Genomic DNA, 17744 nt, shown 5'->3' on the forward strand with positions numbered 1-17744 from the left:
ACTCTGTGGCATTTTAAAAGTGGTAACACTCTTTCCAACCTGATTATTCTGCTTAAAATGGCACTCAAGCTTCTCCTTTCTGCAGAATTACTGAGATTTGTATCTTTACTGAATTCCAATAGGCCATTTGGCCCAACTACTCTGTGCTGATGTTTATGCTCCCCATCCTACTTCATCTAAGCCTATCAGCATATCCTTCTATTCCTTTTTCCCTCATGCTTCCCCTTAACTATATCTCTGCTGCTCATGAAAACTGCTCCTTATGGTAGCAAATTCCACATTCTAGCCACTTTGGGTAAAGGCATTTCTCCCGGATCCCTATTGGATTTTTCTCTGATTTCCAAAACAGTAGAGAACCTAATCAGCAGACAGATGGTCATTTTGTTTTGACGGGCCTCATGTTTATTTTGGTCAGTTAATCAGTACATGTTTAAACCAAGTCATGCTGTTCTAATTCTGAGCAGCCAGTGGCAGTGTGCTAAATTATATAATGATCTGAATTAGGAAAATGCAGCTCTACCAATAAAAAGAAATTACTGAAATATAATGCACTTCAATTAATCCTTTTTAATTTATCACGTGGTTTCTTAAAATTTAGCTGGCAGTTGCTTGCCCTTTTTCTGCACTCAGATTTAGTTTGAGTTCTATTCTGCATGTTCAGGTTTGTCACACAATGTAATAGAAGCTGCCTTGGGTTTTCATTCACCGTGTAATGAAGCCTGTGGTACCAAGATAATGCAATGAGAATTGTGTTGAGAATTGTCAGAATAGTTCCCCCGTTAAGTTGGCTATTATTGTGATATCACAAATAGATAACCTGCCAACAAGCTTTCAGATTTACTGACGTCAAATTAACAAAACAAAAATTACAATTTCTATCTAATCTATTTTGTTATAACTATAAGTGAGATATTGGGCCAAATCTTCAATGGAGTGGCAATCACCGTCAGATTGCCACTCCACTCCATTTTACTTACCCCTTAGCCTGCAGCTGCCCATTTCTCACCCAGGCGTCCAACCCGGGCCTGCTGAGAAATGTGCAGTGCAGCTGCTCTTGGAGGCCTGATTACAGGGCAGGGGGAAGTAAACCCACACCCCTTTTTTTTACGGCATTAGCTGCCGTAAACTGGTATGTATAAATGCTCCAGCAACTTAGAGAAGCTAGGAGTGAAGTTAAGTGTGTAAAGTAAGTGTGTGAGGGGGTAGGGTGAGTTGTTGGAGGGGCTGGGGGGGTTGTTGGTTGGGTGGTTGGAGGTAGTTGGGGGATTGGGAGGGTGCTCGGGGCTGGGGTGGGGGGTTAGTCAGGGGTGGGATGTCAGGGGTTGGGAGAGGTTAGTCCGGTGGTCAGGGGCTGGAGGTTAATCGGGTGGTCATGGGGGTAGTCAGGTGATAAAGAGAGCTAGCTATGGGGGCCGGGGGTTAGTCGGGGGATCCAGTTGGTGGATCAGGTAGTGTCGGTAGTATAGTTATCCAGCACAAAAATAAAAATACCTGGAAAAACTCAGCAGGTCTGACAGCATCTGCGGAGAGGAACGCAGTTAACGTTTCAAGTCTGTATGACTCTTCAACAGAACTAAGGAAAAATAGAAAAGAGGTGAAATATAAGCTGGTTGAGGGGGGTGGGACAAATAGAGCTGGATAGAGGGCCAGTGATAGGTGGAGATAGCCAAAAGATGTCATAGACAAAAGGACAAAGAGGTGTCGATGGTGGTGATATCTAAGAAATGTGCTAATAGGCGACCTTAAGGGTAGAAAGCAGGACGAGCAAGGTACAGATAGTCCTTTTGTCTATGACATCTTTTGGCTATCTCCACCTATCACTGGCCCTCTATCCAGCTCTACTTGTCCCACCCCCCTCAACCAGCTTATATTTCACCTCTTTTCTATTTTTCCTTAGTTCTGTTGAAGAGTCATACAGACTCGAAACGTTAACTGTGTTCCTCTCCGCAGATGCTGTCAGACCTGCTGAGTTTTCCCAGGTATTTTTATTTTTGTTTTGGATTTCCAGCATCCGCAGTTTTTTGCTTTTATCATAGTTATCCAGCAGTCGGAATGGGTTTTAATGCTTCTAACTTTTTCTGGGTAACTATTCTGCTAACAGAATTAGAACCACCTTAGGTCTCTGGCTTTAAATTGGGCTTTCAGAGGGTTCCAAGCACAGGGTAATCTGCCAATGGAATTTGGAACTGCCCAGGCAATTCCCATGCATCCCTTGTGTGAGGACTTCCAAGGGAATCCCAGATCATCCAGGATACCCCCCCGAGTAGGACCCTCTCGGGAACTGAAGATTTGGGCCGTTGTATGAGCACGCTACAATCAATCCATTGTTTGAGGCCTCGTTAGAATTGTGAGCAGTAAAAGCAACATTTTAGATAAAAACAAAAAACTACTGTGGATGCTGGAAATCCAAAACAAAAACAGAATTACCTGGAAAAACTCAGCAGGTCTGGCAGCATCGGCGGAGAAGAAAAGAGTTGACGTTTCGAGTCCTCATGACCCTTCAACAGAACTAAGTAAAAATAGGAGAGGGGTGAAATATAAGCTGGTTTAAGGTTGGGGGTGGGGGGGTGGTTGTAGGGACAAGCAAGCAGTGATAGGAGCAGATAATCAAAAGATATCACAGATAAAGAAACAAAGAGTTGTTGAGGTTGGTGATATTATCTAAGAGAATGTGCTAATTAAGAATAGATGGCAGGACACTCAAGGTACAGCTCTAGTGGGGGTGGGGTGGAAAGACTGATAGGGCATTGCAGGTGTAGATTTAAAAATAATGGAAATAGGTGGGAAAAGAAAAATCTATATAAATTATTGGAAAAAACAAAAGGGAGGGGGAAGAAACGGAAAGGGGATGGGGATGGACGAGGGAGTTCAAGATCTAAAGTTGTTGAATTCAATATTCAGTCCGGAAGACTGTAAAGTGCCTAGTCGGAAGATGAGGTGCTGTTCCTCCAGTTTGCGTTGGGCTTCACTGGAACAATGCAGCAAGCCAAGGACAGACATGTGGGCAAGAGAGCAGGCTGGAGTGTTAAAATGGCAAGCGACAGGGAGGTTTGGGTCTTTCTTGCGGACAGACCGCAGGTGTTCTGCAAAGCGGTCGCCCAGTTTACGTTTGGTCTCTCCAATGTAGGGGAGACCGCATTGGGAGCAACGAATGCAGTAGACTAAGTTAGGGGAAATGCAAGTGAAATGCTGCTTCACTTGAAAGGAGTGTTTTGGCCCTTGGACGGTGAGGAGAGAGGAAGTGAAGGGGCAGGTGTTGCATCTTCTGAGTGGGCATGGGGAGGTGCCATAGGTGGGGGTTGAGGAGTAGGGGGTGATGGAGGAATGGACCAGGGTGTCCCGGAAAAGCAACATTTTGTTTGGGGAACTAAAGCATATGTTCACATTCAATGCACTATTGCTTGATCCTCTGGCTGATGTCCTGAGTTTCACCTGAGACCCAGGTACAAAGAGAAATAAGTGCACCAAAGTTAGAAACCTGTGTCAAGGGAGGGCTTTTTCCTTTTATGAAGAGCTCAACAGATGGTTCTTTGAAATGTTTTTAACCTTCAAAATTTCACTACTTATCTACCCACCTTTACCCAGTTATTTGACAAGCTGATAACAGACAATGGGAAGCGTTGACCTTGACTGCACTAAATATGACTTCCCTGAGGTTATGGTTATGAATCTCAATTAAGTTATAAAAGAGCAGCCAGATTCAGTGAATTGTATCGATTTCTTGCGCCAAGGTCCTATTCCATGATCTTGAGTAGGTTTGGCTCAAAAGACTTTACCAAATGTTCATGTATTCGATTTAGTGCCCATGCCTATGTGTTCAGCAATAAAGGTTGTACTTGTGTGCAAATCAGTAGCGTCTACTAATATGTGAAAGAGTGGCACTGCATGCAGGTAACTCCTTTCAAATTGAATTATAACATTGACTAATGCATATACAGCAACAACTTATATTGCGCTGTTAACTTCATAAAGCATCTCAAGGTGGTTCACAGAGCATTATGAAACAAAATATCGCACTGAGCCACATAAGGACATATTAGGTCAGGTGACCAAAAGCTTAGGCAAAAAATGGTGGGTTTTAAGGAGCATCTTAAAGGAGGAGGGAGAAGCGGAAAGGTGGAGGGAGGGAATTCTAGAGCTTAGGGCCTAAGCAGCTGAAGATACAGCCACCAACGATTTTGCGATTAAAATCAGGGATGCTTAAGAGGCCTGAATTAGACCAGCTCGGGCATCTCAGAGGATTGTACGGCTGGATGAGAATGCAGAGACAGGGAGGAGGTGAAGCTGTGGAGAGATTTGAAAACAAAGATGAGAATTTGCTTAAATGGGAACCAGTGTAGGTCAGTGACCACAGAGGTTATAGGTGAAAGGATTTAGTGCAAGTTAAGACACGGGCAACAAAGTTTCGGGATTACCTTAAGTGGACGGAGGGTAGGATGTGGGAGACCAGCAACGAGTTAATTGGAATAGTCAAACCGAGAGGCAAGAAAGGCATAAATGAGTGTTTCAGTAGCAGATGAGCTGAGGTATGGGTGAAGTGAGGCAATGTTATGGAGGTTGAAATAGGCTGTCTTAGTGATGGCATAAATATGAGATTAGAAGCTTATCTCGGGATCCGATATGGCACCAAGCTTGTGAACAAACTGGTTTAGTCTGAGTGTTGTCAGGGAGAGGGAATGGAGTTCGGAGCAGGGACCAAAAACAATGACTTCAGCCTTCACAATATTTAATTTGAGGGGATGGAACAAAGTTAAGGATTCACGTGTGGTCTTGCCCTTTGCAGTGTATCTGCAGCTTTGAAACACAATTCTCTCTCCAGGGTGATCTCGTGTATGATTCCTTCCTTGTTAATACCCTTCAGTGAGTAGACTTTGCCCAATGGGTGAGAGTCCTGCACCACTGGCCTTTTATGGGAGGAGAAAGATCAATCAAGCTTTTGTAACTTCTCATTTGCTATGCTTTTACACGATTGATCAATCTCCTGTTAGTGATGTGATAATCTGCCCATTATAGAGCACTTGCAGTTTTTGCTGGACCAGAGCCGAAAATAATTGCTCTTTATGGAATGAGTGGAATGACACAACAGCTGTCAGTTTTTTTTTAATAACCCTAAAATTGTTGCTAGGAAACATCCACTGAGTTTCTAGATTTATAGAAATTATATACAAAACTCAGCCATTCTCGGATCTGTCTTTCTACCCTGGAATTTTCCACTCAGCTGCATGCATTCTACTCCTATTCTTATGACAATGGTCTCAATTGCCTCAGTTACAAGATTGAAATGGCTTCTTTCTCTCTCAAAAAAACATTAATCAGAAAGTAAGTGGATGACTTATGCAGATTCTGTGTACACAGAGCAATAACACCCATCCCTTAAGGCACTTTGTACCCTTGTGAAAATATTATTGGATACGTAAATCATCAATACCTACTTTTTTCCTAATCAAGCACACCTTTTCTAGGGTAATCTGCATATAGATTTGGCAAATCAAATTTGTAACAATACCATAGAGGAGGAATTCCTGGAGTGTATACGGGATGGTTTTCTGGACCAATACGTTGAGGAACCAACTAGAGAACAGGCCATCCTAGACTGGGTATTGTGTAATGAGAAAGGAATAATTGGCAATCTAGTTGTGCGAGGCCCCTTGGGGATGAGCGACCATAATATGATAGAATTCTTCATCAAGATGGAGTGACGTAGTTAATTCTGAGACTAGGGTCCTGAATCTTAATAAAAGAAACTACGATGGTATGAGGCGCGAGTTGGCTATGATGGATTGGGAAACGTTACTTAAAGGGATGACGGTGAATAGGCAATGGCAAACGTTCAAAGAGCGCATGGGTGAACTGCAACAATTGTTTATTCCTGTCTGGCGCAAAAGTAAAACAGGAAAGGTGGCCAAACCATGGCTTACAAGGGAAATTAGAGATAGTATTAGATCCAAGGAAGAGGCATACAAATTGGCCAGAAAAAAACAACAGACTTGAGGATTGGGAGCAGTTTAAAATTCAGCAAAGGAGGACCAAGGGATTGATTAAGAAGGGGAAAATAGAGTATGAGAGTAAGCTTGCGGGGAACATAAAAACTGACTGTAAAAGTTTCTATAGGTATGTGAAGAGAAAAAAATTGGTGAAGACAAATGTAGGTCCCTTACAGTCAGAAACAGCGGAATTTATAAAGGAGAACAAAGAAATGGCTGACCAACTAAATACATACATTGGTCCTGTCTTCACAAAGGAGGACACAAATAATATACCAGAAATGTTGGGTAACACAGGGTTTAGTGAGAGGGAGGAACTGAAAGAAATCAGTATTAGTAGGGAAATGGTGTTGGAGAAATTGATGGGATTGAAGGCCGATAAATCCCCAGGGCCTGATAATCTACATCCCAGAGTGCTTAAGGAAGTGGCCCTAGAAATAGTGGATGCATTAGTGGTCATCTTCAGATTCTATACACTCTGGAACAGTTCCTACAGATTGGAGGGTAGCTAATGTAACCCCACTATTTAAAAAGGGAGGTAGGGAGCAAACAGGGAATTATATACCAGTCAGGCTGACATCGGTAGTGGGGAAAATTCTAGAGTCCATTATAAAAGATTTAATAGCTGAGCACTTGGAAAACTGGCAGAATCGGACACAGTCAACATGGATTTACAAAAGGGAAACCATGCTTGACAAATCTACTTGAATTTTTCGAGGATGTAACTAGTAGAGTTGATGAGGGGAGCCAGTGGATGTGGTTTATTTGGACTTTCAGAAGGCATTCGACAAAGTCCCACATAAGAGATTAGCATGTAAAATTAAAGCGCATGGGATTGGGGGTAGTGTATTGAGCTGGATAGAAAACTGGTTAGCAGACAGGAAACAAAGAGTAGGAATAAATGGGTCTTTTTTCGAATGGCAGGCAGTGACTAGTGGGGTACCGCTGGGATCGGTGGTGGGTCCCCAGCTATTCACAATATATGTTAATGATTTAGATGGGGGAACTAAATGTAATATCTCCAAATTTGCAGATGACACAAAGCTGGGTGGGAGGGTGAGCTGTGAGGAGGATGCAGAGATGCTTCAGTGTGATTTGGACAAGCTGAGTGAGTGGGCAAATGCATGGCAGATGCAGTATAATGTGGATAAATGTAAGGTTATCCATTTTGGTAACAAAAACAGGAAGGCAGATTATTATCTGGCTATAAATTGAGAGAGGGGAATATGCAACAAGACCTGGATGTCCTCGTACACCAGTCACTGAAGGTAAGCATGCAGGTGCAGCAGGCGGTAAAGAAGGCAAATGGTATGTGGACCTTCATAGCGAGAGGATTCGGGTACAGGAGCAGGGATGTCTTGCTGCAATTATTCAGGGCCTTGGTGAGACCACACCTGGAATATTGTGTGCAGTTTTGGTCTCCTTATCTGAGGAAGGATGTTCTTGCTATAGAGGGAGTGCAGTGAAGGTTTACCAGACTGATTCTTGGGATGGCGGGACTGACATGAGGAGAGATTGAGTTGGTTAGGATTATATTCGCTGGAGTTCAGAAGAATGAGGGGGGATCTCATAGAAACCTATAAAATTCTAACAGGACTAGACAGGGTAGATGCAGGAAGGTTATTCCCGATGGTGGGAGAGTCTAGAACCAGGGGTCACAGTCTGAGGATACGGGGTAGACCATTTAGGACTGAGATGAGGAGAAATTTCTTCACCCAGAGAGTGGTGAGCCTGTGGAATTCGCTACCACAGAAAGTCGTTGAGGCCAAAACATTGTATGTTTTCAAGAAGGAGTTAGATATAGCTCTTGAGGGTTTGGGGGGGAGAAAGGGATCAAAGGAAATGGGGAGAAAGCAGGAGCAGGCTATTGAGTTGGATGAACAGCCATGATCATAATGAATGGCAGAGCAGGCTCAAAGGGCCGAATGGCCTACTCCTATTTTCTACGCTCCTGTGGTAAACATTGGGTAGACATCAGCCTGAACCTAAATCCTTTCCTAAGAGAATTTGAATTTCCGTCATTTCAGACTGCTCTAGTTTATTCTAGCCTGTAGCATGTAACTCTGGTAAGAATGTGAATTCCACTGTGTGAATTAAAAATCCTGTGCCTGAAGAACTGAGTTGAAGAAAGACTGATATTGAGCAATTGCTCACCGAGTGGTCTGTAAAAGGAGCCTGATGTTCTGCAGCCTGCCAGGGAGAAAACCATCAACTTGAATCCTTTGAGCAGAACTCTAGCCAATTCCTGTAATATTTTATAAATGCAAAGTTTCTGTGAGGGTCCCAATGGCTGATTGTGAGTGGGGGAGAGGAGTTTAAAGGCTGAAACATCAAGGTCCCTGGTTCAGTCCCACAGTTTGTATTAAGTTGGCTTTAAGTGTCCGAATTGCTACAATTGCTTTTAGCTTACCTGAGCTTCCTGCTCCTAACTTGCTGTTCAGGAAGCCCTGAATTGGACTTGTGATAGCTCCCTTGAGCACACCTTCAAATAGCCCACCAATGCTATAGGCATAGATGATGAATGGCAATTTGAGTTAGCTACCAGCCTGTGGCTGTTCATGGAAGCAGAGCCTAGCAAAGAGTTAATGACCTCAGGAGAAGAAGAGTTTAATGGCAGAAACAAGAGGATTTTTTTAAGCCCATATGAAACTTGTAACAATCCTCCTATATTTTATGAAATAGTGGTGTTTGCATTTGACCACTGAAAGTAACATAAGAAATGGGAGCAGGAGTAGGCCATACGGACCCTTGATCTTGCTCCCCCATTCTATAAGATCATGGCTGAACTTTTGCGTTAGCTCTACTTTTGTGACCATTTTTCCCAGGTCAAAGGTCAAAATTTTGGTGTCCTTTCTCCTGAGTTAGAATCCTTATGTGTATATTGGTGTTGTCACTAGAATTTCACAAGACGTGCTGTTCTTGTGAATCTTTCTACTATGTGCACTAGGTTGTGTAAGTATTCTGAAGAACAATTGTATTGTGTAGATTTTGTTCCAACTGAACTTCATTAGAATCATATAAATCATAGAATCATAGACATTTACAATATGAAAGGAGGCCGCTTGGCCCGTTATGTCTGCTCTGGCTGACATGGAACCATCCAGCTAGTTCCACTTTCCGGCTCATCATCTGTGTCCTTCTAAGCTATGACACTTCAAGTGCATATCCAAATGTTATGAACATTTCTGCTTCAATTATCCTTTCCAGACCCCCATCGCCCTCTGGATGAAAGCATTTCCTCTCAAATTCCCACTAAACTTCCTAGCCCTTACCCTAAATCTATGCCCCATGGTCATGGCCCTTCCTATCTAAAACAAAAACAGAATTACCTGGAAAAACTCAGCAGGTCTGGCAGCATCGGTGGAGAAGAAATCAGTTAACGTTTCGGCTCTTCATGACCCTTCGGCAGAACTAGCCTGAAAGTTTCGGGGATATCTCAGAAAATCCTGTACCCAATGCTACAATGGCTTTTTATGGACTTTTCCTTTCCTAAAGCTCATCTCCACAGCAAAATGAATCACATGGGTCTTGTATCCATGTAGAAGAGCTAATTAGCTATCCTCTAGACCCCCAACTCCATTCTAGCATGGAATTAAATAGACAGTTTAAGTATAACCATTTATAGAGCCTGGCATTCTGAACACCTCTCTATGAAACTTGGAGACTAACAGCCTACCCACAATCAACACCATTGCGTTTGGTACCAATGGCGTGCATGCACAGAGATTTGAGAGGAAAGATTGGCCAGGCTAATTGGGCAATTATTTTAGGTTGTTTTTAGGTTGATTTTAGGTTGTTTTCTTAGGAACAGAGGAGGCTGAGGGGAGACCTAATTGAAGTGTATAAAATTATGAGGGGCCTAGATAGTGTGGATAGGAAGGGCCAATCACATCTTTCCCATTGTACAGTGACCAGAACTGCTCCTAAATTCTGTACCTCAGCTATTACGGACAAGTATCCCATATGCCTTATTGATCACCTTATCTTCTAGCCCAGCCACCTCCAGGGATATGTGGACATGCGCTCCAAGGTCCATCCATTTCTCTACCCTTCTCCATATCCAGCCATTTATTATGTATCCCCTTGCCTTGGCCTTCCCCAAATACATTACCTCACATCCCTCTGGATTGAACTCCGTTTGCCAAAGTTCCACCCACCTGCCTAGTCCATTGATATTTTCCTGCAGTCTACAGCTTTCTTCTTTATTATCAACACATGCCTAATTTTTGTATTATCTGCAAATTTCTTAATCATACCCTCTAATTTCAAGTCCAAATTATTGATGCATACCACAAAAAGCAAGGGACTTGATACTGAACCCTGTGGAATCCCACTGGAAACAGCCTTCCAGTCACAAAAACACCCGTCAACCATTCCTCTGCTTCGCCCTCTGAGCGAATTGTGGATCAAACTTGCCATTTTGCCTTTATTCTTTCAGCTTTTACTTCTGTGACCATTCTGCCATGTGTGACTTTATCAAAAGGCTTACTAAAAATCCATATAGACTACATCAAATGCACCACCCTCATTGACCTTCCATGTTATCTCCTCTAAAAATTCACTCATGTTAGTCAGACACGACTTTCCCTTAAGTCTGTTTTTAGCTGCCTTTGATTCATCCGTGTCTTTCTAAATGAAGATTTATCCTGTCCCTCAGAATTTTTTCCTATAATTTTCCCACCACCGAGATTAGGCCAACTGGCCTGTAATTACTCTGTTTAAAAATGGGGAAGGGAATACACAATAGTACAATATTACCTGTCCTCCAGTCCCCTGGCACTGTGTCTGAAGCCAGAGGGGATTGGAAAATGATGGTCAGAGCCTCTGCTATTTCTTCTCTTGCTCCCCTTAACAGCCTAGGTTACATTTCTTCCTAGCCTGGGGATTTAACCATTTGCAAAAATGTTAATCCACTTAATACTTCCTCTCTCACTGTTAATTTCATTTAATATTTCACACTCCTTCTCCCTTATTGCAATTACATGTCATCTCCCTCTTGTGAAAGCAAATACAAAGTATTTATTAAGAGCTGTACCCACATTCTCTGCACCCACACACTGGTTATCTATGGTCCTTAAATGACCAACTCTTTTAGTTTTCTTCTTCTTTGTGTTTATATAAGAAACTTAGATTTTCTTTGATTTTATTTGGCAGTATTTTTACTGATATATTTTCATGCCCTTTTTGCTTTTCTAATTTCCTTTATAATTTCAGCCCTACATTTTTTATGCTCCATGTTTTCTGCAGATTTGAGCCCTCGATATTTGTCATAAGCTTTTTCTTTATTCTCTCCTTTAAGCCCCTTGACATTGGACTCTGGATTTGTTAGTCCCAGTCTTTTCCTTTAAAGGAACATATTTTCTCTGAGCCCTCATTACCTCTTCCTTGAATGCCTTCCACTGATCTGGCTCTGATTTACCTTCAAGTAGCTTTTTCCAGTACACTTCAGCTAAATCACACCTCAGCTTCATAAAATTAGCGGTTCTCCAATTGAGAACTTTTATTCTTGGTCTACCTTTGTCCTTTTTCATAACTACCCTATATCTACTGAATTATGACCACTACCACCACAGTGCTCCTCAACTGATGCCCCTTCCACCTACCTAATTTAATTCCCTAAAACTAAGTCTAGAACTGCCCTGTTTCTTGTTGGGATTGCTGCATACTGGCTTAAAAAAAGTTCTCCTGAATGCATTTTAAGAACTCTGCTCCCTCTGCTTCTTTCACACTCATTCTATCCCAGTCAATATTAGGGTTGTTGAAATCCAAAGTTATTAATGCCCATTTGTTTTAGTCCTTCTCAGATATTTGCCCACATGTTTGCTCCTCTGTCCCCCTCTAACTGTTTGTGAGGTCTCTGATGCACTCCCAGTAGTGTAATTGCCCCTTTTTGTGCTTCAGTTCAAACCATATGGTCTCATTTGGTGATCCTTCTGCCATATCATCTCTTCTCACAGCAATAATTGTTTCCTCAATCAATATTGCGACCACGCTCCTTTTTTATCCCCCTTCTCTATCTTGACTGAAAACCCTGTAACCAGAAATTTTGAACTGCCATTTCTGCCCTTCTTTCAACCATGTCTCAGTAATATTTCCAGACCAGAATTCTTTCAGCTCCTCTGATCTGAGTTTTTTTTAAACTGAGTTATGAGAGATATCTTTAATTTTGCTCTCTATCTTCATTTCACCGGGTAAAAATAACTCAGCAATATTCCAGTGGTGAGGCTTATATGTGGCTTGAATCCTGTAAGCATTGCATGGATTTTCAGGGGACATCGCTGTGATTTTATTCAGTTAGACAACCAGACTAATTCTTTGACCAGTGGAGGTTAATACTCAAAGAATGAGCCGGGTGCACCAAAAGTGAGCACTGTGGTGTGATTATCCATCTATAATATAACTAGGTAATCGCGTCGAAAATCTGTATCCTTTTTCTTCAGCAGCAAAAGTGTTAGTCAGATTTTGATTTGTCGAACTCAAAAGTGAAAGAGCTGTTTTGTTCTTGCATCAATGGCAGATAAACAGATGCGCAAACCAACTAATTTTACTTGTAAATCTAGTATTAAGGAAATCAGGTCTAAATCCTTTTGAACATTACTCCTTTATTCTTCCCTGAGCTTGAAAGTTACAGTAAAACTATAAACATGGACATTTACATTGCAGGCCAGTGTCATTCAGCCCATTATCTCACTGCTAGCTCTTCAATAGCATAACCCAAAAACTAATCCCATTGCCCTGCTCTGTCCCCATTGTATTGATTATGTGGCCTGTTAGTGCATAGCAGAAAATAAAATTAAATGCCTGGACCTAATATTCACAAGTTGTTATTTTTTTAAAAAGCCTATTTACATACTTTTGCATGGGAATTAAAAGTATCCATTATTTGAAAGTGTAAATCTTCCCATTTGAGGGATTTGGAGCATTGAACATTAAACAAAAACTGTTGGAATTGCATTTGAGGAGGGAAGTACAATGAAAATGTTAAAATACGTTTGTCAGAATATGAATGTGTTTGTTGCTGGTCATGTATTACACAGGAGATTACCTTTTTAATCCAAGTTTATATAATCTCCAAATAATGATTCCTTTGAGGCCAGATAATATCAAATGCATCAATGTGATATACTGAGGGTTTGTGACTCTCATTGTAACATTGCAGCAGGAATCAACTCTTAGGTGAAATTGGAATAATTGCAATTCTACACTATATGTTTACAGGATTTTGTCATTGAAATTGTCATTGTGGAAAGTGTTCTAGCGAAAGTCAATACATCTCTTATAGTGCCTTGTAATTTTATTTCTGAAACCTGGGTGAGCTAGTTGAGATGAATACATTGTTTCTCATTCCTATCTTATGTTTGTCAGCTGATAATACAACACAATTTGAAGGACTAACCTAACACGTCAGGTATTCAACTGTGTTCCAGTAAAATGTTGACTCTTGCTTCTTGCTTTTTCACAGAGCCACACGTTCATTAAGCGGTCTGAAGTAGAGGAGGTGGATTTCGCAGGCTGGTTGTGTAAAATTATGGGGCTGAACCAGCCCAGCACTCCAACACGCACCGCTGTGTGAGGAACGACCAATACCCCTCTTTCCCCACTGCACCTCCCCCGCACAGCTCCCGTCCTGCTCTGCTGATGTCTGTCAACCACTGCTGTCGTGACTGTGGCATCAATCAGGACTCTCCCTGCATTCAGAAACTAAGTGAGGAGTTTTACATCTAGGCAGCATTGGCAGTTTAAAAAAAAACTTTGTCTTTCTTTAGCTGGTGAATTTGTGATTTGAGCTGATCAGTTTCCTCCTTTTTAGTATCAATACCGATAATATGGTGATTTACATTTGGCAGTAACTTGCCTGTCATTCAAGACACACAATTTTTCTTCTGCAAGTGAGTTCTGCTAGTTGTCAAAGTATAGTGTTTAATGTCACAGTCCTATGTCACATCTCCTGTTACTGACAGATGTTTCACAGGACGGAGGCAGAAAATTTGCTTTCCTGTTTAAATATCAATATTGGGTGTGATTTTTGTTTTTTGGTTTAATGTGCTTACCAGAATAGTGCCATATGATGTCGTTATTTTCTTAAAGGGATGCAGATTGAAGTAGAACATCCATAATGGCTAGGTTGCCATTTCAGGTAAACCCAGTGTAAGCCAGATTTATTCCAAGTGTTCTCACACTCAACGCCCCTCAGACACTGGATTAATTAAAATTTAAAACTGAAGGGTATCTTAAATTAGTTGGCGTTTTCAATTGTGCTTGTTGGTTCCCCTATTGGTGCAATACTTAGTGTAGCATTCAGCTGGTGATCAAGCAGGCGAGTAATTTAATTCCCTGTTGTATATTTTTCTTCACATCCCTTCCAAAGACACAGTTGAGAGTAGCTGTGGTAATGGATCCTTAAGTATGCTTTTTTTAAATGACCTGCAGACGTGTTGATGGAGCAAATTTTTCAAATGCATGATTGACCATAGGTGGATATCTTGTTCAGTAAAAATGTGCATGCTAACTTTGTAGCTGATGTTATTTTAACTGTGCTTTTTACATGTTTAATAAGGATTCCTTGTGGTTTGAGCCAAATGGAGTCATTGTGATGTTTCTGGAAGAGTTTATGGTATTTAACTGCTTAGGTAGTTGGCAGTTCACCAGAATGACTATTCATCATATATTTGTAATGTTTTGAGACCTCATTTAAACACCTTGCCAAAATGCAACATTGACTGATGATCCGCTATGGGAATTCATTCTTCCTTAAAATTTGCTGTATTGCAGACACCTGGAGATTTATATGTGCTTACCAATAGGAGATAATGAGTAGAAGTACCATTTCTGGAGATTACAGGAGTATCTCAGTAATGGGTAGGAATGCTGGTCCTTGGGATTGTAGGTGTGTATGTTGGTAATGGGGTACAATACATAAGAGTATCAGTCCCTTTTCTATCACTGTTTTATTTTAGAAATGGACATCAAAAAGACTTCCATTTATTCCGTAATAACTTGCAAGTGTTGGGGTCAACCTGCATATTTCATTGTTGTAATGTTCAACGTTTTTACATTTGAAAGATGCCAGTAATACTGCAAAAGTTAAAATTAATTTTAAGTGGTTGACTAATTCAGTTCCTAGTGACGGTTCTGAGGTGGCTGAGAGATGTTACACTGAATTTAGAATCAAAGTTGTGGTCATTTTCAACAGAAAAAACTCACCAATGTACACATGGTGTTTGAGTAGACAGTGCAAGCCCTTTCAAAGCACTTATATCAAAGAGCTGTGGTAGATTCAATAGTTCTAAAATGGTGAGATTGGTTGAAAAATCTTTCAAAATATTTTAAATTGTGGGAATACAGTCATTGCTGTTTGATACTGTCCTCGATCTTTAAGCGGACGCTTCGTTCTCCTGACCATGTATCCACATTGAGGTTTGACAAATTGTGCGGCAATTGAGCTTAAAAAAAATCAGCTAAAGGAAGGCACTGTTTTCTTTTTTCAATCCAACCTCTCTCTCTTGAGTTGTAAATTGTAATGCCTTCTTAGTTCTGGACAAAAACAAAAAGAGGGTTTTACCAATGTTTCTGTTCTTAGTCTACTCTTTAGTTCACTTTTTAAAATGCTTTTATTTTGCTGCTTCACTGCTAGACATGGTTTGTAACTGGGGAAGAGCTTGTTTCCGAAGAATAGGGATTTGATCTTTGCAAGCACTGGCTTTCCAAATATTCTGTTACCATTGCGGGTAAAATGTGTACAACATACTGTGACGTTCCCCTTATCTTGCAGCATTTATTTCGGTCCTTGACAGAGTAACCTGTCTGCTAGTTATCAGGCTTACTAGGGTAAATCTTTTTTATGGTTTTATGTACTGTATTCATCTGAAATTTCCTGAATGACACAAAATCTAGTCTGTTTGTGAAGCATGTTTTCACAGAATTTAGTGCTGCTTAGAGTTGTGCACTTGTGGTGCCCAGTTTGGTTCAAGGATATTCTTGACGATCACTGTAGACCCAGTGGTTTGTTAACTAATAGTTATTTTTGTGGATAGAGTATTATCGGCCACATAGTAACTAAGTCTCCCATTTCAACCACTAAGCACTCCGAGGGGCCAGTTAGCCAATTATCACCATTTACAGGAAGAAAAGTCAACTAGTAAACCCTGATCAAGAATTGTATAGATTGAGAATTTTGAACAATGGAAATGATGTTATGATTCCCAAACCCATTTGTTTTGTGGGTCATTATGCCTAAGGAAGTACACCTTCCACTCAAAATGGTGCACACCTAGACTCTTTAAAGTGGTTCCACCAGAAGAGTAGAATGCACCTGATTCAGAATCATGAAAAGTAATGTTAAGATTCCACTTGCAGCTTGGGCTGAATGGAGTCAGTTGTGAAACAAAAAATGCTAAGTTCTCACAATCTTTTTTTACGCACTTCAAAGAAGAACTATTCATGTGATTACTTGTGTAGCTTTAGAGGTTATTTCATTACTGGCTCACTTAACCATTTTGTGACTGAACTATACAGCAGCCAAGTGTTTTTGAGGCAAACTGCACCCTAAATGTACTTCTCGGGAATATGAATCCGTTTAAAGTGCCTGGGGGAAAATAATAAACTTAATTTAAGAAATACAAGTTTAATCTACTGAGGCGACGAAGGTAAAAGAAACGCACTGTGATTAGAATAATGGAGTTGAGTTTTGTGCTGGGATCTCAGTTGTTTGTGTTGTGCTCCTGTATAGTTGTCTATGGATTGTACATGCCTATGCCTTTAAATAAATAAAATACATATAAGCTGTTACTGTTAAGGCACTGGTGCATATTGGTGTATGTCACTATATCAGGTTTATAATGTTGTGTCTGATGCACTTGTTCCCTTTTGTGAAGCCTGTGGGCATCTTGTGCTACTGGTTGTGGTTAGCTCTTTAAAGCATAACTTTGTAATGTGTAAAATAGATTTGGCTTATTACAAAAAAAAATCACCAGTAGCACGAGTATTATACTGATTGTTTTTAAGCTTTTTTTTTCTTAAGATTTTGTAAAGCAAATGATGTGGACTGAATGTATAATTTAATCACCTGTTGCATAAAGTTATTAAAACTGAAGTGACAATTGTTTCGTGTGAATTAGCAAATGTACAATTTTGTCTAAAGTATGTGAACTAAGAAAAGAGGCTTTCTTTTTTTTTTTGAAGATCAGTGCGGAGTTTATTTTAGTGGACAGCTTTCAATAGGAACTAAAAGCTAAAAGCTACTGCGGATGCTGGAAATCCAAAACAAAATAAAAACAGAATTACCTGGAAAAACTCAGCAAGTCTGGCAGCATCGGCGGAGAAGAAATCAGTCAACGTTTCGAGCCCTCATGGCTCTTCGGCAGAACTGCCGAAGTTCTGCCGAAGAGCCATGAGGGCTCGAAACGTTGACTGATTTCTTCTCCGCCGATGCTGCCAGACTTGCTGAGTTTTTCCAGGTAATTCTGTTTTTATTTTGTTTTCAATAGGAACTACCTGGGTTTGATGGAGCTGACACGCTTGCACTTTAAGCGTTCTGTCGGTACGTATTTTTAATTCGAACAAAATCATTTGTAAATAAATGACACTTTACATAAATTGGGAAGCTTGTTGTTATATTGTATAAAAACAGGAGCTAAATGGTCAGCCATTCTAGTTAAACTTACATTCAATCATAATTTTTTAAAACTATAAACATTTCCATACTACACTTTTTACCGTATGATTAGGGTGGGGGGGTTAAAATTTTAAGACAGAAAATGG

General features: G+C 40.7%; 1 protein-coding gene across 1 annotated transcript in view; it reads left to right on the plus strand.

Annotated features, from left to right (window-relative positions):
* Window positions 1–17085, plus strand: part of LOC144688742 (dual specificity mitogen-activated protein kinase kinase 2) — a 90832-nt gene extending 73747 nt beyond the window's left edge. The window contains exon 11 of the mRNA XM_078555638.1: window positions 13447–17085. Coding sequence (XP_078411764.1) covers window positions 13447–13557 — 111 coding nt within the window. The 3' untranslated portion in view covers window positions 13558–17085. The remainder of the gene's footprint in view (window positions 1–13446) is intronic.
* The last annotated feature ends 659 nt before the right edge of the window (window positions 17086–17744 follow it).

The sequence above is a fragment of the Cetorhinus maximus genome, chromosome 13 (genome assembly GCF_964194155.1).
Source record: "Cetorhinus maximus chromosome 13, sCetMax3.hap1.1, whole genome shotgun sequence".
NCBI lineage: Eukaryota > Metazoa > Chordata > Chondrichthyes > Lamniformes > Cetorhinidae > Cetorhinus > Cetorhinus maximus.